The following is a 25,425-nucleotide window of genomic DNA, read 5'->3' on the forward strand; positions in this document are numbered from 1 at the left end:
ACCATTAGAACTGGTTACACATGCATACTTTTATTTATAGTACAATGATTCCTCGTTTTTCACGGTTAATGGGGATTGGAACCCGCCGTGATAAGTGGAAAAACTGCAAAGTAGTTATATATATATATTAGGGCTGTCAAACGATTAAAATTTTTAATCGAGTTAATTACAGCTTAAAAATTAATTAATCGTAATTAATCGCAGTTCAAACCATCTATAAAATATGCCATATTTTTCTGTAAATTATATATATATTCTGTAAAATAATTTGTTGGAATGAAAAGATAAGACACAAGATGGATATATACATTCAACATACGGTACATAAGGACTGTAGTGGGCATTTCACTCTACTGTCATTTAAATCTGTCTATGCTGTCCTCACTTCGAAGCGTCTACTTTTTCCAAAGCTAGACAGCTAGTGAACGACGCCTTACTAATCAGACTTCTTCCTTTTTCATCTGATTTATTAATAAAATGGCCTCAAACCACTGTCCTCTTTAGACCATAGTGAAACTACAAAAAAAAAGTACACAAGCATTGCATTAGCAACAACGTTAGCTTAGCACGCTATACAGGTTCACTAAACATAAACAAAAAGCGTCTCATACAAAAAATATAACATTTCGCTTACTAACATAATATGTACATTCTTTACAACAACCATACTTACGGACAAATCTTGTCCAAGGATCATATAAGCACAACATTACAACGTAGGCGTCAGCCCGAGACGTCGTGCAGCCATATTGAACTGGCAAGAAAGCAATAAACCATGTCGCAAAGCCACCACAAGAGTTTGCTGTTAGACAGCACAAAAAACCTTGCTGTAAAATTTACCAAAAGGCAGAATACTGTCTGAGCGGGACATGTCCGTTAATTGCGTCAAATATTTTAACGTGATAAATTAAAAAAATTAATTACCGCGCGTTAACGCGATAATTTTGACAGCCCTAATATATATATATATATATATATATATATATATATATATATATATATATATATATATATATATGGCGGAAAACACTCAGGTGACTTGAAGTTCCGTCTGAGACTCCCAATTTGGCCAAATTTCAAAATTGTCCGTTATGCATGCGATACATCATTGGAAAGCTTAAAATCTCAGTTTTCTGGTGGAAGAAAAATTTTGAACAAGAGGTTTTGTTTTTTTTTTTTAAATGTTTTTTTAAACAGCAAACCCCTATCTGGAGGTGAGAATACGCGAGAGCAGAATTACAGATGCTATGACATTAACGAGATATTATCGCGTACTTACCTTGTTTCGATCCAAAAACTCCATGTAGCATGTATCACCGAGTGTCATGCCACAGCTGTGAATGGCCACAGCTGGATTTTGGGGGGATTTTATGGATGAAACATGGTAATATATCAAGAGTCGCAATGCAGAAATCGCAGACATCAAGGAGTGGTCGAGATGTTCTTTTTCATATATTTACCCTTTTAAACGTTTTTTTTCCCCTTCAATTTTTCTTTGTTTGGATCAATTATTTATCATCTAACATATCGGAGAAAATGCGACAGTAACAAAAAAATACAATTAAGCGATAGTTATGAGGCAGCTATCTGACTTTTTTTTACAGACGCCCTTTTTTTCATTGTGACGTCATTTGTTTAAAAGTTTAAAATATGAGAGTTAATTTTTTGAAGTCTTTTTTTTAAATGAAAAATTAGACATCAATTAATGATTCTAAGCTAAAAATGACAGACATTTTGAATAAATATGATTAATTACCTTCATTTTATAGCTGGGTTGAAACAAAAGCGGTTGCGCAACGTCTGTAAACGGGGATTTCCAGTGTAAAACGGACAAATTAAAAATAGTTCGGGGGCTTAATGCGCCATGAATCTGCCATGGCAGCATATAGACATTTTGTTCTATCAAACACAACGGTTGTTTTGGCTTTAAATACAGCAGTTTCGTTTAAAGAGGAGTGCAAGAGCAGAAACTGCTTTTTCAGTCTTGTCTGTGTTTTCCGCTATATATATATAATATAAAATATATCACATATAATAATATAATATACATATTGTTTTGTGTGTGTCCGATGTATTTAATCAGATTTAGCATTGGAAAGATACATAGAAGACATATTTTTTTCACTTTTTCCCCAAAGAATACCTAAAAAAAAAAAAAAACTTATGTACACACCACAGACAAGACTGAAAAGACTGAGTCCATTCAAATCCGCTCAAGCAACCGTTTAAAAAGTTAAGCAATGATTGACACATGCGGCGCTTTGAAGTTCGCACTTTGGCAAGATCAAACATTAAATGTCTGTCAATCATCTTTAACTTTAAAAAGCAACTCCAGTGCACTGCATGACTAACAAAGAACAGGGAGGGCGAGGGAGGGAGAAAGACTGGCGACCGGCTTGGGACAGCTCATCTGTATTTATTTATTTTTTTAATTGAAAAATAAAAATCTGCGATGGACTGAGGGCGCGAAGTTTGAAGCGCGAAGTAGCGAGGGATCAACGTTAGATGTTCAAATGTTCTTCTTAACAGTACTTTGTTGTTGACAGTAAACCTTTAAGTTTTTTTTAATGGTACATTTCTGGCAATCAGTTTTTCAAAAACTGTTTTCAATGTAGTTCAAACAGGTTCAAACAGATCTAATGCTGTCAATATTGTAGCCAGAAAGTTAATCTCGCAGTCGTGGAAAAGGGAATAAACCGAATAATTCATAAATCTTCACTGTATGTACTTAAATGAAAGTGGTTTCCTTTCAAAAACAACATTTGAAGAGCGATAGGTGACATTGATTTACTGCCAGCAATCACAGTGTGAACAGATTCATCGTCGATAGCCGTCAATGACAAGCGCAGTAGCGACCCGTTTAAGCGCTGACGCTATGTTGGGTCTGTGAGATGTTTCGCAAACAAGTTTTGCCATAATCAGGTCATTTGTCATAATGACAACCATTAGCGCTGATCATCAGCAACACAGCAGTCGGGCAAAATCAGGTGCCCTCGCTCAGCTTCCTCCCAATTAGCGTACACGCTGTGGTGCGTGCACACACGTGCGCAGATAGGTTGTTTAATTTGTCTGCTTGTCTATGAGGCAAATCACTGACGATGAATAACAGCGAAAGAAAAACTCTCAATCCTTGGAAAATGAACCACATGTCAAACATTTTAAGTTCAAAATCTACTTTTACTTACACAAGGGGGGCATTACAGCTAACTTTGCAGTCACCTCAGATCATGTCAAAGCGGGTACTCAGACCCATATGCGGGCCCAAATTCACTGGCCTTCTTCAGCAATGCCGCCTTCATCGCACTAATCTTCTCATCCAGCTCGGTAAGACTGCATGCCTGAAGGGCAAAATTAAGGAATAAGTCACTCCTACAACAATTAGCTAAAAAGATCCAGGAACAAAAATTAAAAGAAAATCGAATTATAAAAACAAAACTAGTGCTGCAACGATTAATCGATTAAGTCGAGTATTCGATTAGGAAAAAAAGATTCGAATTAAATTTTGCTGCTTCGAGTATTCGTGTAATTAAAGTGGCGCTTTAATGGTTTGTTTTGAAAGTTTTTGCATTTAGTTTTATTGATTTGGGTGGATATACTACCTCTAATCTGCCTCATTTCACATGGCTGAATCCAGTTGCTCCCTGTTAAGACCAATATAAGATAAGTTTCTGTTTGTGTTAATTCTTTTTTTTAATACATTCGTAATTTAGTTTATAGGTATATTTAGCCTTTTTTTGTGGGAATATGTGTCCGAACCATTTGTTAAGAGCATTGTAAAAACAAAAACAAAAAAAAAAAAAAACAAAAAAAAAGTTTGCATTTTATAGCATTTAAGCTAGCGGACTTTTGCTATACAAGTTAGAAAATTCTTCTTTTGCTGTACATAGATCCTCATTTATTTATTTTTCTATAAAGTTTGAGGTTCACCTCAGGTATTTCAATTTTTTATGTTCCTTATCCGATTACTCGATTTTTCGAACTAACTAGCTCATCGATTAATCGACTACTAAAATAATCGACAGCTGCAGCCCTAAACAAAACAAAACAAAATTAGACATACCTGAGCAGGTGACGTCTTGGGTTTCTTGTGTGGGAGGTTCTACAAAATAAAATACACACCTTTACATTTGACAAACTAATTCCTAACTCCTCCCCCAAAAATCTGTCTTGAGCCAAACTGAGGAAAAATGAACCCTGTTTTTGAATTGGTTTGTGGGATTTTTCTTTTTTCTTTTACCTGAATCAATATATTGATTAATTAAGTATAAACGAATCGAAGTCATCGAACAATGTGGTCATTTTTCTAGATTAAGCAATGTTTTTCATTCAAATGTCTGATTTTTTTCAGTAACAAAATTGGCAATAACATAAAATTTGTGTCGTATTTCTTATTGCTTTGGGTGAAAGGTAACGGATTGCATTAAATGTGTCCACAATCAAGTATTTAATAGATCGAAAGCCCTTGAATCGAATTGTGGAAGACTAATAGTCAAATATCATAATTTACACCCTTATTAACTAACACGAATGCCACAAACTATTATTTTACTACTCAACTATTCATCGATTATTTTTGTGATTATTTGACCAATCAGCTCATATTTAACATTAGATAACATGTCATTTTTATAACTCTGGTTTTAACATTTTAGCTGCAAATATGGATTAGAACCAAAAACTCTGCAGAGAAAAGCGGGACTATGAATACCATATAACGATGTAATTTTTAAGTACAAAAGCCGATCTTTGCGAATACAGTGGTACTTCTACATCCAAATTTAATTCGTTCCAGTACCTGGTTTGAAAGTCAAAATATTCATGTGTTGAGAGGGATTTTTTCATAAAAATACATTATAATTCAGTTATTTCGTTCAACAGCCAAAAAACCTCCGCTAAATCCCTAAAAATACCGCTGGTACAATCACACATAGCAAAACAAATAAATTATGAATACAATACAAATAATAATAATACCGTAATAATAATAATGTAACGAATCAGCTTCTAATGTGGTGGTTGTGTTTTGCATGTTGTTTCTGAATGCACTGTGTGCGGTAGAGTGGGAATATTTTACTTTTTTTCATGTTGTTGTTGTTGTTGGCATTGGCTACGGCGGACAGTAGCCGTGTTGTGTTGCACAACATCAAATGAACAAAAAAGCGATTTTATTGTCACCTTAACTTATAGATACACAAACGGTGGTCCGAGGAGACGCAGGCATGAAAATGGGTCAGGGGTTAAAAAGCTGAGAAGGGTGTGGAGGAAATATGTTCCGATAGGGCTGTCCCAAACTACAAATTTTCTCCCGATTAGTCAGCCGACTATTTTTACGATTAGTCGACTTTTTACTAATTTAGCAATGAAATTTTTGTTGACGCTTATTAATTCACAAAAACACTTAAATTCTTTATTAAAGTACAAATAACCATGTAAAGAACAATAATTAGTCACACATAAACAATGAGGTCAAATGTTGATAGTATTTACTAGTGCAAAAGAATGCAATGTAAACAGATTCAGAACACTGACTTCACCTTTCCAACATTATTCAAAACAATTTAAAAAATATATCTGGCATTAATGCTATAGTATACTTCTATATATATAATAGTATAATAATTAGTCATTGCCAATCATATTTTTCAAAAAGGGTGTCATTTTAAAGCTGTTCTTAGTGTAAAATCAGAATTCTGTAGTATTATAGTATTTACATATTATAGTATTAATTCTGAAGTATGGGGGATTAACTCCAGAAATTGTTATTTATAGGAACGTGGCGTGCTTTTATTTTGATATGTTCTCCGGAAGTACGTTCGCTAAACCGCTAACAGCTTCACACTCTGCAAAAAAGCACTTATCGTCATTGCCTGTGGTGTCACTCTGACTTTTTTTATTTTCATTTTTTCGTTTGCAAATGCTGTTAACCAGCGATTTTTAATGTTTGAAGTGTCACCTTTTAACCGCAGGTTTGCGTTTTGGACAAGACTGCCAATGTTTTATAGCAGGCTAAAGTAGGTTGTCTTTTTTTCCCCCCATTAGTCTCAATGTAGCAATGCTAATGTTTATATTGTTTAATATACGTGTTTCCTTATTTTGTATGTCTGAACTGTAATTCTACAGCGTGTTGATTACCAATTAACATCTGTAAAATGAACTGCAGTCTCATATGTTCTCTACACGGACGCACAAATGTAAGCATGCACGCACGCGGTGATAAAACGCAGCCGTGAAAATTATCGCCCTCATTTTTATTTACCTTGCGACAAATGAACTCATTGCATATTGCGACGGGCTTAGCAACTTCAATAAAACATGTCGTTAGTTAGGTAGATGGAATTACGACCCCCCCCAGCCCCTTAAAAATGTTCTCCTCGGATCTACACAATTCACGTAGGTCACCCCTTTTGACTTCAAAATGGCGAATTTCGCTGAAAGGTGAGTGATTTTCATGCCTGATATTGTCGAGCCAGTTCACTCACAAGCACACCATGCTCATATTTTTGTATCATTTCCTTCCTAATTTCAATGGTAAGAGTCACCATTTTTCATTTTCACGGCCTGCACTAACCTTCTTGGGACCCATGTTGATTTGTCTCTCAAGAAAATCTGCCTTGCGTCCGTCTTGTGGGAAAACAATGGAATGGCGTACCGCAAGCAACTCGTCACTTCCGCTCATTAATATTCATGACATTAGCTACTGTTGCTAAGTAGGGACAAGCCACCGTTTGTCCCTAATAGGAAATGAATGGAAATCATGTACGGAGGAGATGTTTACAGAGCTAAACCTACCAATTCTCTCCGAAAATGATGTGTCTGGTGCCAAATTGACTGGCAAAGATGTGGAAGAACATAAAAATGTTAAGTTTAAGAGATGGCTTTAGTGTCGAAGGCTGAAAAAGACGAAAAAAACGAGCCGACATAAGCATAGCTTTAGCTTTTTTATCAACGCGACTGACAATGACATTCTCCTGTTTCAACAAGCTATCCTTTACCATTAGCCCTGTCTTTCTTATATATCCTCTGGTTTTCCTACGTCTCTTACCGTTCTTGGGGTAATTTAGTTAGCTTTGTGTAGCGATCGCAAATGCTACTCAGTGACAGCCAACGAAGACTTTTAATTTTTTCATCGATAACACATCTTAATTCTATAATTTATTTACACTTCCCCCTTACTAAAGTTTTTTTTTATATATATATAACAGAAACTGTAACAGTGGCAGTCAGATACCATTGTAATTCTTTTCAGGTCATTCATTGTCAGACAGAAGCAGTACCGCACAACGTTACGCTAAAAAAATAAGTTAAAAATATAAAAATGGCTTACCTCTTTGTCCTCTGAAAGACCATGCCAACTCAACATAATGTTTACTGCATATGAAATGTGAATGGATTCACCGAGCTGGTGTTAAAAGTCCGCGCAAGTTGATTCGGTCTTCACATTTTTTCCTCCCGTGTTTTTGGTTTCCGGAAACGTATGAAGAAAACATCCTTCTTGTGTCGTAATGTCTAGGGTCGTTTCTACAAGTTCCAAAAAAGCAATGCGTGATCGGCATGTTCGTTTTTGAAAGATTACCGGAGAAAAGTAGCACAAATTACGTTGTGTCTACGCGAGGGCGGGTCTATAATGTCCCACTTCGGCTTTACTTCCGCTTTACGATGCGACGTCACGGTCTAAAAATAGCCTGCGTGCGGTACGCCATTGTGACGCTGTCATAAATCGTCAAATCCTATGTCGAGGTACCACTGCATTTTATTTTGAATTTGCACAAAGATAATTAGTCTGCTTTCATTTAGGACTATGGAAAATATTTACTGTTCAATTCATCGTGGCAGCCCGACTAACTAGTAATATTTTGTGGGACAACTGCGTAGAGTTTCTTTAGCAACCACTCTCCCAAAACACATTTTATCATTCCTTCCCCTTAAAAAAAGTGGTACTCTAAGTAGAAAAGACCCCATCAGTTTATACAGAAACACTCAACATCTGCACTCGCTCAAACATGCCGCATCTCAAAAGCATCTGAAGAGCGTGGCATGCTGCGCTGTGCAGAGTGACGGCGGCATGGAGATAAGGGGATGTGGTGCGGCTCATCTTGAACGTACTTTGAAAAGGCAGTCTCAAAACTTCCAATGAGCCACGAGTGTAAATATTGGATGTATGACTGACCATTCTTCATTTTTTTCTTGCTTTATGTTCCGTATTTATATTAGGGTTGGGCAGCAACGAATATTTTAAGATTGCAATTAACCAGTTGAGTTCCTTGCTCATTGGCTGTGATGCCTGGCGTTGAATGATCATGTTTCATTTCCATTGGGGGCTACAGAAAAGTTTGATGCCCATTTAAACACACAAAGAAATCTCAATGCATTGTCATGCATCCTACTGAGACACTCCCCTTCGCCCACCCGGGCACTATTTACACCTGCAAACCGGGCCCCCTAGAGGACCAGGGCTGGGTGCAAGCCACCAGCACCCTCCCAAGCTTCGCTCCTGCCGAAAACAATCATTCAGTGCTAGACTCTTTCAGTCAAAATGGATTGGATGTTTATTGAAGTCAATGGCAGCTAATAAGTTAATGGAACTGACTGTTGTATCACCTTAAATTAAGCCCACACGGAATGGCTGGCGACATTATTCTTACCGTAGATTGGAAATATTCTGGCGAAAGTCCTTCCAATTGGAGGATTCGGTCCTCCAGCTTCTTTAGCCTCTGGTAGACGCTCACAGGAACAGGGCCTGCTGCAGAAATACATGAAAAAAATCAGTCAAACTGCTCTTAATTGCATTTGGGTTGAGTTACCTGTCGGGAGTTTCAGGTGCGACTCGATGTTGTTGAGTCGCTCCTCGATGGCTGGGTTCCCACAGCCGTGCGTCGCCGGGCCTCGTGCCTGATCCCCAGTTTCTCCTTGGCCTCCGGTGCAGGTTTGAGGACCATGCGTGTTCACCACTCGCGTGACTGTGGCCCACAGTCGAAAATTCATTTCATCAGTCAAGCTGCTAAAGTTTTTTTCACATTTTAAAGTGCAGTTGAAGCTTTTATGAACAGAAAATTTGTTTAAAAAAAGAGGTGGGTCAGGTTGATCACACATCCATTAATTTGAGAGGTAGGGCTGCAATGATTGATCAACAAATAATCGGTTATCAAATTACTATTTTGATAATTCATTGTTTAAAGAGAAAATTGTCCAAATATGCTTTTTTGCGCTTTTTTTTTTGGGGGGGGGGGGGGGGGGGGCAAATTTACATTTTTAAATAAAAAAAAAAATAAAAGAATTTGTTGATGTTTTATGTTATTTTATAATTATATTCCATTTATTTTTTACCAAACAATGATGAATATAAAACGAACAATAGAAAAAAAACAACTACCGTATTTTTCGGACTATACGTCGCAACTGGGTATCGTCTGGGTAAGTCGTACCAGCCATAAAATGCCTAACGATGAGGAAAAAAACATATATAAGTCACATCAGAGAATAAGTCGCATTTTGGGGGGGGAATTCACTTGATGGAATCCAACAGATAGAATAGATAAGTCATCTTGAAAGGCAATTTCAAATAAAAATACAATAGAGAACAACATTCTGAATAAGTGTACAGTATGTAGGGCTGTCAAACGATTTAAATTTTTAATCGAGTTAATCACAGCTTAAAAATTAATTAATCATAATTAATCGTAATTCAAACCATCGCTAAAATATGCTAAATTTTTTGCAAATTATTGTTGGAAAGGAAAGATAAGACAAGACGGACAAACATTCAACATACTGTACATAAGTACTATATTTGTTTATTACAACAATAAATCCACAAGAATATTAGGAATATAGGAATATTATTTTTGTTGTGCTTTCACTAAATGATACTGTAGAGACCTAACTGTTCGGCCCAAATGCAGGATGGGAAGTTGGGCAACCATCACTGTCAGTGGTGGCTGCAAATGGTATACAGTGTGTTTTGCGTTGTGTTCAATTAGGCGTGATAAGAAAAAGATAGTCTCTTGCTCCACCCAAATGCATGATGGGAAATTGGGCAACCATGACTGTTAGTAGTGGCTACTTAAGCCAATAAAAGGCACGGTCCAATGAAGCTGTGTCTACTCGAATTTCTCTGCCTTTTCGGTCTCAATGTGCTAAAATGGCGCCGTTTTAAACCGTTTGAGGCAACGCATGAACGGGTCATTCTTTCCATGTGTTTATTGCCTCAAATATTTTAATGTGATTAATTTAAAAAATTAATTACCGCCTGTTAACGCGATAAATTTGACAGCCCTAACAGTATGATAATGTTACATGATGCATTAACAACAAAATGCGAACGTGGGCGGTATGTTAACGTAACATAGCTATTAAAAGTTATTCAGATAGCTATAGCATAAAGAACGTGCTAACAAGTTTACCATACCATCAATGTCACTCCAAAACACCAAAATAACATGTGAAATGATTTAATAATGTGTTAATAATTTCACACATAAGTCGCTCCAGAGTATAAGTCGCATCCTCAGCCAAACTATGAAAAAAAACTGTGACTTATAGTCCGAAAAATACGGTAAATATTCTTTTTAATTTTTTCAGATTTGTTTTGAATTTTGCTTAATATTTTAAAATAAAAAGGACAAAACTGTAAATACTGTTTTTTAAATAGGTTTAATTCTTATTTATTAATACTTTTATTTTCGTTACTAATATATTATCACATTTATAAATAATTCTCTATTTATGCATTTATCGATGACGATCTTTGTTGTTGATCAAAATGAGATACAGTGGTACTTCGACATATGATCGCTGCGACACACGACATAAAATTTGACTCGCCATATGTTTCTACATCCGTTGACATCCTTGAAATATGTTGATATGACAGTACCGCAGACGGACGCATGGCGGATTTTCTTGAGAGAGAAATCAACACAGGTTTCGAAAACTTTGGTACAGCTGGTGAAACAAGGAAAAAGGTGACGTCAGCCACGCGGTGCGTTCAGGTACAGAAGAAAATGTCCGCCACATTAGAACCCTATTTGTTACACTATTACAGGATTAATTGTTATATTATTATTCCGATTTTTATTTAGAATTTATTTGTTTTGCTATGTGTAATTGCCATTTGTAATAGTACCAGCAGTATTTATTAGGATTTAATGTAGGTTTTTGGGATTTGGAACGAATTAATGGGATTATAATGTATTCTTATGGGAAAATCCTGCTCGACATACAACCATTTTGACTTACAGTGGGGCAAATAAGTATTTAGTCAACCACCAATCGTGCAAGTTCTCCTACTTGATAAGATTAGATAGGCCTGTAATTGTCAACATGGGTAAACCTCAACCATGAGAGACAGAATGTGGAAAAAAAACAGAAAATCTTATCGTTTGATTTTTAAAGAATTTATTTCCAAATTAGAGGGGAAAATAAGTGTTTGGTCACCATAAACAAGCAAGATTTCTGGCTGTCAAAGAGGTCTAACCTCTTCTAACGAGGTCTAACGAGGTCTAATGAGGCTCCTGTATTAATGGCACCTGTTTTAACGCATTATCGGTATAAAAGACACCTGTCCACAATCTCAGTCAGTCACACTCCAAACTCCACTATGGCCAAGACCAAAGAGCTGTCGAAGGACACCAGAGACAAAATTGTAGACCTGCACCAGGCTGGGAAGACTGAATCTGCAATAGGTAAAACGCTTGGTGTAAAGAAATCAACTGTGGGAGCAATTATTAGAAAATGGAAGACATACAAGACCACTCCCTCCCTCAATCTGGGGGTCCATGCAAGATCTCACGCCGTGGTGTCAAAATGATAACAAGAACGGTGATCAAAAATCGCAGAACCATACGGGGAGACCTAGAGAATGACCTACAGAGAGCTGGGACCACAGTAACAAAGGCTACTATCAGTAACACAATGCGCCGCAAGGCCTGTCCCCCTGCTAAAGCCAGTACACATCCAGGCCCGTATGCAGTTCGCTAGAGAGCATTTGGATGATCCAGAAGAGGACTGGGAAAATGAGTTATGGTCAGATGAAACCAAAATAGAACTTTTTGGTAGAAACACAGGTTCTCGTGTTTGGAGGAGAAAGAATACCGAATTGCATCCGAAGAACACCATACCCACTGTGAAGCATGGGGGTGGAAACATCATACTTTGGGGCTGTTTTTCTGCAAAAGGACCAGGGCGACTGATCTGTGTAAAGCAGACACGTCCAAAGTGCGGCCTGGGGGCCAAATGCGGCCCGTGGTCAAATTTCATCCGGCCCCCAGCCTGTGTCATAAAATCAGTCATGTCTGGCCCGCACACAGACCTAATAAATTGGTCAGCAGTACTGCTACCAGCATATGAAGTAGCTTACACACTATATGCTGCTCCTCATTTACTCACTAAAAGGCAGGAGCACTCTAAGCAACATTACCCCATGTGACCCTTTACTCCCAATTTTGTAAAATGGCGAGAATCAACAACAACAAAAAAGTTGACTGTGATGGCCGACGCTTCAAGAATAGGTGGAAATTGGACTATTTCTTCACTAAAATACGCTTCAAGAATAGGTGGAAATTGGACTATTTCTTCACTAAAATACGCAAAAACTGTCTGCCTCATTTGCAAAGAGACAGTCGCTGTTTTGAAAGAGTTCGATGTGAGGCGATATTACTAAACAAGACACGCTGACATGTACGACAAGATTACAGGGAAGATACGTAACGAGAAATTGAAGCAACTTAAAGCTAGTTTAATTTTACAGCAACAGTATTTCGCAAGAGCCCAAGAGATGAAAGAATGCCACAAAGGCTAGTTGCAAGATTTTGTGGAAATTATTCATAAAAAAATAAATAAATAAAGCAAATGTGACACACAGAATGGCTTGCTAAAATATATTGCATAAATATATTGTTCTACGTAAAGGATGTCAGCCAAGGTCGGCCCCCCACATTTTTACCACACCGATTCTGGCCCCCTTTGCAAAAAGTTTGGACACCCCTGGTGTAAAGGAAAGAATGAATGGGGCCATGTATCGAGAGATTTTGAGTGAAAATCTCCTTCCATCAGCAAGGGCATTGAAGATGAGACGTGGCTGCATCTTTCAGCATGACAAACACACAGCCAGGGCAACAAAGGAGTGGCTTTGTAAGAAGCATTTCAAGGTCCTGGAGTGGCCTAGCCAGTCTCCAGATCTCAACCCCATAGAAAATCTGTGGAGGGAGTTGAAAGTCCGTGTCGCCCAACGAAAGCCCCAAAACATCACTGCTCTAGTTGAGATCTGCATGGAGGAATGGGCCAAAATACCAGCAACAGCGTGTGAAAAGCTTGTGAAGAGTTACAGAAAACGTTTGGGCTCCGTTATTGCCAACAAAGGGTACATAACAAAGTATTGAGATGAACTTTTGGTATTGACCAAATACTTACTTTTCACCATGATTTGCATATAAATTCTTTAAAAATCAAACAATGTCATTTTTTGGGTTGTTTTTTCCACATTCTGTCTCTCATGGTTGAGGTTTACCCATGTTGACAATTACAGGCCTCTCTAATATTTTCAAGTGGGAGAACTTGCACAATTAGTGGTTGACTAAATACTTATTTGCCCCACTGTACAAACAAGGTCCTGGAACGAATTAACTTCGTAAGTAGAGGTACCACTGTATCTGCGTTTGCTTTTGAAAATCATAGTTACACAATTTTCATAGTCCTAATTATCATAGCGTAATTTTTAGTTCTAAGGCACATTTCTTACTAAATTGTAAAACCCAGACTAAAGTAACAGGTAATAACACCTGATTAGTCAGCGATCAAAATCTTTTGTGGAAGCCATAGTTAGAAAAAAAAATGAATTCATAACTGTGACTTTTGTAAGTTCTTATTTATTGATTTGTATTACGTATGTCCCTTATTGCTTTCTTATTTAGACTTAAAATATCACTCGCACATTCGATAACAGTTTTCTGATTCCATCGTTTCATATCCTACGGGACAAATTGTTTTCATATCAGGACAAAATGAGCCTGGTGATTGCACGCAACCTCTCTCTGTGTAGTAAATGCACAACCACTGATATTTTGATGTTCCGTTCCCACCTTTCACGTGGCTTTTAAATCCGGGGAACGGCGTGAACACGGCGTCTGTTCTAGCACAGCTGTCCTCTGAAGCAGAAGGAGAACAAATGCGGCCAACAAAATCACATGAATAAAGACACAATAACATGACGGCCCCCATTTCGTTTTGGGAGGCCGTCAGCTACTCCGGCTCAGTTCAGCTTGACCTCTCGCCCGCTGGAAATCAGCTCTCTCCCAAACATTGGCAATCTGTGCGCAGGCTCCCACTCCACACCCTGACACGTTCAATCCCCCCCCCCTCGTCCCCCCCTCCCAACCATCCTCGCTCACCCTGATTGCAGTCGATCACGTTGCAGAACTCGCGCACGTTGTTTTCATTGATCTCCATCTGCTTGCGCGCCATAAATGCAGATATCCTGCGCTCGATCTGGAGAGACGACACACATAATGACTGGTGACGGATCGATCGGTCTTTAAAGAAAAATTGTGTTTCTGCTGTAATGATAACCTAACAAGGGTGGACGGGAGCGCAGGGGCGCTGCAATTTACATGAAGCGGAATAAGGCTGTCACAAAAGATTGTTTTGAGACTAAGAATACAACAACTAAACACATGACCATTTTTTTTTTGTGATTAAATCAATAAATCTATATCCAACGCATGATACTTATTGTATATATATTCCAATTAGGTAAATTCTAAAGATTTTTTTTGTTTTTCAAATTGAAAACAATTTGAAAATGTTATCAAAATTTTTTAAAAATTTTAAAATATAAAAGCATGAGACTATTATTGTTTTTTTTCTCGTTTTTTTTTTTTTTTTAATTTAAACTCATGAATAAACATAGAAGTTCAAATGTATATAAATGAATAAGAGAATAACTACTATTAACTCTTTAGCTGCCGTTTACAGCAAAAAACACCAAACCCATTTGGACTGGGAATATTTTTTGTTATTTTCTGTTTTTGTTGGGTTTTTTTTTTGCTAAAATGTTTAATTCAAAATGTATTAATATTAAAAACCATTTTAAATATTTAAAAGAAATGTGACAATATGAATTGTTTTTTCTCTTTATAATTGAAAAATTTGAAATTTATAAAATGTTTTGTGGGGGTTATTTACAATCATCAACAAGCATGATTAAAGTTTAAATGTATATTGTTTATAAAATCAAAAACAATTGGATTTTTTTAAAAAATTGAAATATGCATCAAAATTATTTTTAATTATATAACCAAATTAAAAAATATGTGTTCTTAGTTGGAAAAAAAATCAAAGGAAGAAACTTTTTTTTTTTTTTTTTTTAATGTTTAACCGACTATATTTAATGTTTTAACCCTTTATTTAAATTACAAATTTTAAATTAAAATTTAAATAAATACTTAAAAGAACACATTACTATTAGCTCCTTAGCTGCAGATGTCCATTGCACTTTGACTAGGAGGGTCATCCTATTTGGACAATTCTAAGGTCAACAACATCTAAACGATTACTCTTCTACCAAAACAGTTGTCGACTAATTTAACAATCGATTATTTGTCGATTAAGCGTGGTAGCCCTATGCCGAATGACAACTGCAATTCCAGGTAGGCACACAACACCGGCCACAAGCGTGATGGAATACGAATACTGTTTGCTTGGCTACCAAAATAAATGCACAACAGAATGGGGCCTCTTGTCCTCCATCCACATCCAATCTGAGAGTAATGAGCATCCACTTCATAATCCATCAAGGACCAGGCCTCGCTCTCAAAGCCCTCCAAGCGACGCGGTCTCTCCCGGCCGACCGCGCTGCTAAAGGAGCCCTCTCCGCACCCCCTCCCTGCCGCTTCTCGGGACGAGCGTTCGCCGCACATGGTTAATGATGTGATGATTATTCATAACTGTAACCGACCTCAGTCTTACTGGCACGGATCTGTACCATGACGCTCGCATCCGCGTCGGGGAGGGGCGGCAGCCAAGTCAAGTCTCTTAGGGCAGGCGAGGACAGTGCGTCACTCGTCTCAGGTTCTGCTGATACGTGACTTTGAGACTCCGACAGAGTTTTAAGGCTCTCTGATATGGCCTGGATGAAAAGACAACATGCAGTACTTTTAAATAAGAGTTTTTCTTAATTTATTGGCTGCCATTGATGGTAATAGGCATCTAATCTATTTGAACTAGAAGCGTTGGCAGCGATCATTTACACAGGCAATGAAATATGATCATGTACTATATTAAAAACATTTACCCAGCTTGTAATGTACCTGTAGCTTAGTGATGTGCCGCTGTAGACAGTCATAAGCGTGAGCAGCGTCCGACGACTGAGGGCTCAAATCGTCCATGTTGACTTCCACCCTCAAAGCGCTGTCACCTATCCTGAGCTGAGACACAGTGTATGACAAGCGATGGATCATATGGTATTCAAATACTGACCTTGCCTCAAGTAATTGCAGTAAACATTAACGACTTAAAAATGTTCAATTTTTTTTTTTTTAATTATTTTTTAATATTCTTCATAATATGTCATATCAACGGCTTTTTATAAACCACTAAGTCATTTTTCAGATTTTTGAGGAAAAAAAGAATTTATTGGATATTTACGGCCAAATTGTACCGCTTTTTCTGTATGGAGAGTGAATGTGCGAATTTTTTTTTTAAACTTAGCTCATAGCAGACATAAGTGACATCATGTTTACCATTATTATATACTTGGTCCACATCTGAAAGGAGACTTCAAGTGTCTCTTCCAGTTCTTTTTCCCCCCTACGTCATCTATAATTGCTTCAAACTTCCCTCGCGTTTATCAGCTCTAATGTCAAACAGCATAGCGGCTTCCAAAATCCAATGATTGCATCCACCATTAAAGTATGGTGGAAGTGCATGGAGATCCCAGCTAGCACTGTGTAACATTATCTCTAATTTGGCACAATTCAGACTTTGCGGTTATAAAACTCCCATTCATTTTAGCACCAGAAATTTGTTACAGATTCTGTTCATAAACAAAACGTTTATCCATTTTCTAACACGGCCCATCCTTGTTATGGTTGCAGGATCCTATTCCAGTTTAGGGCTGCAGCTATCGAATATTGTAGTAATCGAGTAATCGACAGAAAATTCTATCAATTAATCGAGTAATCGGATAAAACAAATATATTGTTAGGTGAAGAGCAATTATAAATATACATGAGAAAACAAGACATTTCATCTAATCTTGAACCATTTTCAGTCTATCAATGTCTTTATTTTCGATGTATATTGTTGAAAACAGCCAACAACTGCATTTCAGATGTAACTAGAATTAAAAAAAGACTAATTCACTGCTTTCACTCAAAAAACCTTTAGATCTTATTAAAAATATATATACCTAAAAATGCTGTCTGTCATTTTGCATCTAGTTCAACTAGGCATGTGCCGGTATGAGATTTTCACGGTACGATAACCGTGGGCAAAAACACCGCGGTTTCACGGTATCACGGTATTGCAATTATAGCTCCAAAATTTTGAGATGGGTTTAAAAAAAAAAAAAAAATTCCATAGAACAGGATTTTTTTTCAAAACATATTTGTAAATTGGAACATGAATATAATGTGAAAATAAATAAATTAACACAAAATAACAAATATTTTATATAAAATTAAAATAAATAGAACCTAGACTATACCCTCAGCCACAGCTCAAGTTGCTCAATATTAGAGTAAGAACAAAATAATTGGTATAAAAAGTAAAAAGACTTCTAAATAAAATTAAAAATATATACTGCATGACTTTTTTTGAGGGGGGAAGCTCAAGTGAAGTTTCGCCATTTTCAGCCACTGTCAGGCATGAAAATGGGTCAGGGGTTAAAAAGGTGAGAAGGGTGTGGAGGAAATATGTTCCAGTACACTGTACACCCCAACAAAATATTGAGCTCTGTCGACCCACACTGTGTTTCAGCAGGGCCGTGCAGAGACCGGTGGAGGGGCGGGTGCTCGTAGATCAAAAGGGGCACATGAACAAGTATTTAATACACCTTAAAACAACATAACTTCAATTTTAACCAGCTTTAGATAATAATTGGCTGCGACTGTGACATACTTTAATTGGGAGGGGGCAACAGTGAATAGAAATCATAACTGTCATCAACACTTTCTGGCTGTGACTCAGTCAGTCTGCCTCTTTTCTTCCTTCAACCTCTGCATCAAAATTTCCTTCCTCAACTTGTTCATCTGAGAACAAACAAACCACATCAGATGGTCACTGAGCCACCAACAGCAGTTTTCTCAAAACTATTATTTCATTATTATCCATACTTAACAACTCTAGCACCTAATGATTAATAAAGCAATGACATAAAATCTTATAGAAAAATAACATTGTAATTGCGTTTATAATTGTATTTAATACCCGACTATCCTTGCAAACTTGTTCTTACTAGGTATGCTATTCACCCAGCTGATGAGGTATCCACTGCCTTTAGCAGCCTCATCCAACTCCTTTTTTTTATCCCTCAATCTCCTTTCCCTAAGAGGCATGTCTATGTAATGAAATATAAAATAAATAAATAAATAAATAAATAAAAAAAGACTCCCTAGTGGCTTTTAGTTTTAAAGCTTTCTTAATTTCTTTCTCTCAATAACAATGGAGGTAGATTTGTGTTTTTATTATTCAATCAAAAAACAAAGTTACTTCAATCAAAAACAAAGTTGCTTCAATCAAAATACAGTATATACTTTTAATCCCAAAAAAGTCACTTCAATAAAAAAAAATGGTTTTTGATAGCAAAAATAAATTTGAGACAAAAAAGCATTTGAAAACTATTTTTCTTGATTGAAACAAATGTTTCCTTTGAAGTAATGTTGTTTTGTGTTTGGGCCACATTTTGGCTAGGACATTTGTGTCTTTATTATTCAATCAAATAAGTTGCTTCAAACAAAAAAATATATATAAAAAGAAAAACTTTGCACATGTGTCAATCACCGTTTAACAAAGCCTGAGAGGGTTTGAGTAGACTCACTATGAAGCATTTAATAAAGCCAAGCATTTTCTTACCACTTTATTCTTGTTTAAAAATAATTCGGTGGGGCAGTAACATGTTTAAAACTTATCATAATTCTTACATTTTGAAGTGCTTGAAAACCATTTATAAATGATACTTTGGTTAAAAAAGTGAAAAAGCATGTCTTATATACATGTATCTTTTTTCCAATGTAAAATTTTTTAAAAAATGGGGAGGGGGGGGCGCTACTTCGTGGTTTTCACTTATTGCGGCGGGTTCTGGTCCCCATTAACCGCGAAAAACGAGGGATCCCTGTATTTCTGAAAAGCTTTAAGAAGCAAGAGTCATTCCTACCACTCGTCGGGCCGGTGTTGTGCCGACACCGGCTGTCAGCTCAAGTCCCAGCCGAAAATAACGCGTCTCAGGCGAACAACGGGAGCGATACGAGGCGCCCCCCTCCATCCGAGAGCAGCCGCTTAATTTGACTCAACAGTGTGTTTCTTCATTTATATTACCGCTAAATACACAAGCTTGACGCCAATTTAACGGGAGCTATTTTTTTTTCATGGGAGATTTGGCTAGCTCTGGCAGTGTTCAACGCAAGCTGCAACGAATGGCAGTAACTTTTTTATATCGCAAAATGTGAAAACGATTGAAACCATTATTCACCAAATTCAATCTGCTGGCAAATACAGGCAAGTGTGTATGCTGCGCTCTGGTCTGCCCCGGTGTGGGTGAGGCCTGCTTTTTGTTTTCGCAGCTTTGCGATCCAACCAAAGGCTCTCCGAGCACTCCATTTACACGTATGGAGTGCGCGCGTTTGGAATAATGGAACGCAGCCTGGGCCGATGATTGGTTCTCGTCAGCGAAGCATCTAGAAGGATTTGCTGACTGTCCAAGTTGTCACTTTTTTAAAGAACGATTTCTTAAGTGCTCAGTTTACGTACTAAGTTAATCACATGACGATAATAATAATAATAATTAAATAAAACCTCCCGACCCCCCCCCTCCTCCCAAAAAGAATTTCTCCTCGGATCTACGCAATTCACGTAGGTCGCCCTTTTTGACTTCAATACGGCGAATTTCGCCGAAAGGTGAGAGATTTTCATGCCTGCACTGTGTCAACTCTAGTCTACATGATGCCATGCCTTTGTGTTAAAAAGAACAAAGAATTCATAAGTTAATAAGTCAGTTAAAAATGTATAAGTTAGTTTTATAAATGTTAAAATGTAAATATTGTTGAGGAAAGGTTTCATCTAAAAAAAAAAAAAAAGTGAGGAGTGAGACCTCCTTTCTCAATTAGCGATCTTTGACGCGATTCTTTTTCTTTCCCCCCTTCATTCCAGCTTGTCTCTCTCTCTCAGCGGCTGTGAGACATAAAATCTCGACGAAGCTGCTCTCCCAGCTTAGCCTCGGCTAACATTCGTCTTTGTAAGTTTTAGTTAGTTTGTATACTGAATTTGAAATGAAAATGTGTGTTTTGTTTTTGGCGAACTTTTTAATGGTGCTACTGCTATCCTGTTGAACCTAATCACACGTGGAAAAATACAATTGTACAACGTTTTAAATGTATTCATTTGTATATTTCACCACAATTTGAGAGCTCAGTAAACTGAAGAAAAGTACGCCTTGTGTTTCGAGAATTAGTTTTTGGGTTTGCTGGCTATTTAGCAGAATAGCGTCACTGACACTCACGGCAACAAATGGGAAGGGGTGAGCGCTGCCGCACCAAGCCACTTCGGCTGCATTTTGGCACATGAAAAATAGCGAATACCGTACTAAGGTATGACAGAAAATTTTAGTGGTTTCGAAACCGCGACGTTTTCACACCACGGTAAACCGTGAAACCGGTAACCGGCACATGTCTAAGTTCAACACACATGTGATCTCTATGAGACTCATCAGACGTCGTCGGCGTCGTTTGTAGCGGCTGTCGGCTGATGTAAGTTTTTTTTTTAATTTTTTGTTTCTTCCTCTACGCACGTGACATCAGCGCGTTGTCCCGCATTAAAAGTAGTCCGAGCAAAACGTGATGCTTAGAGCTGTCAAAATAAACAATTACTCGAGGTGAATAAAATTACTCGCATCAGTTTTTAAACTCGAGTTACTCGAGTATTCGTTTCAGCTCTATTCCAGTTAACCTTGGGCAAAAGGTGGACGACACCCTAAACTATACAGTAGTACCTTGACATACGATTGCTTTGACGCTTGGCATGTGCCGGTATGAGATTTTGACGGTACGATAACCGTGAGCAAAAATACCGCGGTTCCACGGTCTCACGGTATTGCAATTATAGCTCCAAAATTTTGATATGTTTGGGTTAAAAAAAAAAAAAAAGCCATTGAACAGGACTTTATTTTTTCAGAACATATTTGCAAATTGGAACATAACTATAATGTTAAAATAAATAAATTTACAAAAAATAACAAATATTTTAAATAAAATTAAAATAAATAAAACTTATAGACTATACCCACAGCCACAGCTCAAGTTGCTCAAGATTAGAGCAAGAATAAAATATTGGCAATAAAAAGTAAAAACACTTCAAATAACATTAAAAAAAATATATACAGCATTACTTTTTTCTTTTGGGGGGGGGGGGGGCTTATGTGAAGTTTCGCCATTTTCAGCCACTGTGTCAACTCAAGTCTACAAATACATGATGTCATGCCTTTGGGTTGAAAAGAACATACATAATTCATAAGTTAATAAGTTAAAAATGTATAGGTTAGTTAAAATGTAAATATTGTTGTGGAAAGGTTTCATCTAAACAAACATTGGCAGTGAGACCTCTCCTAGTCCAGCGAACGTGGATTTGTGCTTAGGGCAAGATCTTTTTTTCCCAATTAGCGATCTTTGACGCTATCCTTTTTTTCCCTTTCATGCAAGCTCGTTTCTCACTAAGCGGCTGTGAGACTTTTAAACCTCGATGAAGTTGCTTTCCCAGCTAAGCCTAGGCTAAAATTCGTCTCCGTAAGCTTTTGGTTAGTTTGTATTTTGAATTTGAAAGAAAAACGTGTGTTTTGTTTTTGGTGAACTTTTTCATGGTGCTAACCTGTTGAACTTACGTGGAAAAATACAGTTGTACAATGTTTTAAATGTATTCATTTTGTATATTTCACTTACCACGATTGGAGAGCTCAATAAATCCAAGAAAAGTACGCCTTGTGTTTGGAGTGTTTGCTTTTGGGTTCGCTGGCTGTTTAGCAGAATAGCGTCACTTTCACACACAGCTACAAACAGGGGAACGGGTGAGTGCTACCGCGCAAAGTCACTTCTGGCTGCATTTTTGGCACATGACAAATAGCGAATACCATACTACGGTATGACGGAAAATTTTTAGTGGTTTTGAAACCACGACGTTTTCACACCACGTCAATATTCGAAGTATAATTTGACTCGTGATTTATTTCCACATCTGACAAGATGTACGGCGATTTATGACAGTGCTGCAGTTTGTTTTCCCGCAAGACGGATGCAGGGCGGATTTTCTTGTGAAAGAAATCAACATGGGTTGCAAAAATGTTAGTGCAGGTGGTGAAAAAAAGGAAAAAATGCGATTTACCATTGAAATGAAGATAGAAATGATATAAATTTTTTTTTTTTTTTTTTAATTGAGATTGGTGGGCGCGTCCGTCAACTGGCTCGACGATACAGCACTAGAATCTCTACAATTGCGGCGGTTCTCCTCCAACCTCTGTTCGCCAGTCTTTGTAAGTTAAGGTGACTATTATTATTGTAAAATCGCCCCAAAAATCGCCAACTTCGTTTTCAATCATTTATTTCAGAACTTGTGCAACAAAACATGCCTACTGTCCGGCGCAGCTAAACAAAGTGAAAGAAAAAAAATCCTCCCTCACTTTGTCAAGTCAGTCACACGGTGCGTTCAGGTACACCACGCAAAACACATTAGCCACATTAGAACCCAATTTGTTACATTATTATAGGTATTATTATTATTACTACTAGAGATGTCCTGATCTGATATTTGGATCGGATCGGACGCCGATATGGGCAAAAAAATGCACATCAGTATCGGATCGGAACACGGAAAAATTCCGATCCAGACTTCCGATCCAGTTTTTTTTTTTTTTTAATCCGGTCCTGGTTTTCCAGCGCACCGATTTACATAATCCATTCCAGTTTTTGCTTTGGTTTCCCTAAAATCCGGTCCGCATTTTCCGTCACACCTTCAACACACAACATTTACATTACTGTCTCCCAATTTACCGAGAGACTTTATCGGTAAAAATGTCAGCTGTGTGGGATCATTTCACCTTAAAGGACGACAAAGACGAAGAGGCAGAGTGCAACATATGCCACAATAAAGTCAAGCGTAGTGGTAAAGCTGTAAGAATTTTTAATACAACCAACCTAATCAAGCATTTAGCGAAATACCACCACAAACAATATGAGGAGTATGTTAAGAAAACCGAAGACAAAAAGAAAGGTCCTACGCAACTAACACTGGCAGAAACTTTTGCTATGCGTGACAAACTGGCACTCGACAGTCCCAAAGCCCAGGGAATAACAAGAGTCATTGCCGAAGAATTCATTCTGGATGACGAGCCATTATCTCTTGTGAGTAAAGACGCACCATCCAACACTTAGAACCATGGTACAACATGCCCAACCGTCATTACATCCTTGAGCGATTCGGTGGTGGAAGATTCGAGAACGATTCACAAACATCCAAATTCCGATTATTGAAATATGTCAAGTAAAGTGGAACTAATACACAGCGCAGTCTTCGGGACGCAATGAGAAACTGACTGCATTGCGTCCCGAAAATAAACATAATGCTTGTCATAGACCCGGGTAATGCCAATGCTCAACTCACGGCTTTAGCTCAACTCATGCCGCTGGATAAAAAACACAAGAATACCTGACTGCTGCTGACAGCCGCTACAAACTACGTCAACGTCGTTTTACTGGAGATAATAGATATCATATGTATATAGAACTAGATGCAAAACGACAGAATCGACTGCGTTAGCAAAATTGAAGTATTGAAAACCAGATACGTTAGTAAACAGCCGCCATCTTAAAGCAGAAGACTTCCCTAGTAGGCTGTTGTGAACCTTCCAAGCGAACCTAATTAACTTTTTATCTAAAATACTCCTAAATCGGCAAAATCTTGACTTGAATCTATCTTCAAAACCGTTTTAAAACTTTCACATGTCGAAAGTAGACAGCAGGGAAATTATGGAATAACGGGAGCAATTTTAACAACTTTAACAGTTGATTCGCAAAATTAAATGAATTGAATGTAGTTTAAAGCTGCTGATACAGAATGGGGACTTGAGTGTTTTATTTACCATTTTAAAATGTTAACTTGATACTGAAATAGTCGTTTACTTAAACCTGAGAGGCTTTTTATACAATTTTTATAACTAATGCACGGAACATTAAAAGCATCTAATAGCTTGGGGGATTTGGGGGATTTTCCACTGAGGTTGTTGGTTTGTTTTGCTTTTTTAAGACAGTTTACAATATTATTTGCACGTTTTACTGACTGACTATGCCATTTCTGTTTGTTATTTATAATGTTTTGTGTTTGTCACTGAATAAACAGGTCAGTTTCTTGTTACCAACCGTTGTGTGTTATTCAAACTCACCTAATTACGCTGGCTAGTTGTTATCAAGAGTACTAAAACCTTTTTCAACATGAGTCTGACAACTAAGTAAGGAGGCTAAATAACTTTAAACTTTAACACATGCTCAGATAGGTCGGTATCGGTATCGGCCAGTATCGGTATCGGATCGGAAGTGCAAAAAAATATCGGTATCGGATCGGAAGTGCAAAAACCTGGATCGGGACATCCCTAATTACTACTATTATTACAATTTTTATTAATAATTTTTTTTTGTTTTACTCTGTGTAATTACTATTTGCAATAGTACCAGCAGTATTTATTAAGGATTTAGTGTAGGTTTTTGGGCTGTGGAACGAATTAATGGAATTATAATGTATTCTTATGGGAAAATTCTGCTCGACATACGACCATTTTGACTTCAAAACAAGGTCCTGGAACGAATTAACTCCGTATGTAGAGGTACCACTGTATGCGGTATTTATGTAGAGTTGTTTGATAATGACTTTTTAACCGATAACCAAATTTTGTCCAACTCCAAAAATCCAAAACGGATATCAAACAGATACTGACATATGTTGTTGTTGACTTAATACATTAAGGCTATTGTATAGTGTTGACCCAGTGGTTGCTTTAAAGTGCCTGTGACAAAAAAAGCATGTTTATTTCATATTAAATGCAATATTTTATGCTCCTGAATGAAATGGACCACTTGGATGTGTGCAGAAGCGATCGATATATTTATTGAATTTCTTTTTACACTACGAAAATGAGAGAATGTGAAAAGGATTGTGAAAGGAGGCAGATGTGACGTTAAC

The 25,425-nt window shown here is 37.4% G+C and overlaps 1 protein-coding gene across 4 annotated transcripts in view; it reads right to left on the reverse strand.

Annotated features, from left to right (window-relative positions):
- Positions 1-3,156: 3,156 nt before the first annotated feature.
- mbip (MAP3K12 binding inhibitory protein 1) overlaps positions 3,157-25,425 on the reverse strand; it is a 55,420-nt gene continuing 33,151 nt past the window's right edge. For 3 of the 4 annotated variants that reach the window (XM_057859514.1, XM_057859513.1, XM_057859515.1), the window contains 8 exons: positions 16,302-16,418; positions 15,950-16,120; positions 14,385-14,481; positions 14,076-14,141; positions 8,802-8,957; positions 8,643-8,740; positions 4,061-4,099; positions 3,157-3,338 (listed from right to left, as the gene is read on the reverse strand). In XM_057859514.1, coding sequence (XP_057715497.1) covers positions 3,231-3,338; positions 4,061-4,099; positions 8,643-8,740; positions 8,802-8,957; positions 14,076-14,141; positions 14,385-14,481; positions 15,950-16,120; positions 16,302-16,418 — 852 coding nt within the window. In that variant the 3' untranslated portion in view covers positions 3,157-3,230. The remainder of the gene's footprint in view (positions 3,339-4,060; positions 4,100-8,642; positions 8,741-8,801; positions 8,958-14,075; positions 14,142-14,384; positions 14,482-15,949; positions 16,121-16,301; positions 16,419-25,425) is intronic. The other variant, XM_057859516.1, reaches the window with a different exon arrangement.

Source organism: Corythoichthys intestinalis, chromosome 15 (genome assembly GCF_030265065.1).
Source record: "Corythoichthys intestinalis isolate RoL2023-P3 chromosome 15, ASM3026506v1, whole genome shotgun sequence".
Taxonomy (NCBI): Eukaryota; Metazoa; Chordata; class Actinopteri; order Syngnathiformes; family Syngnathidae; genus Corythoichthys; species Corythoichthys intestinalis.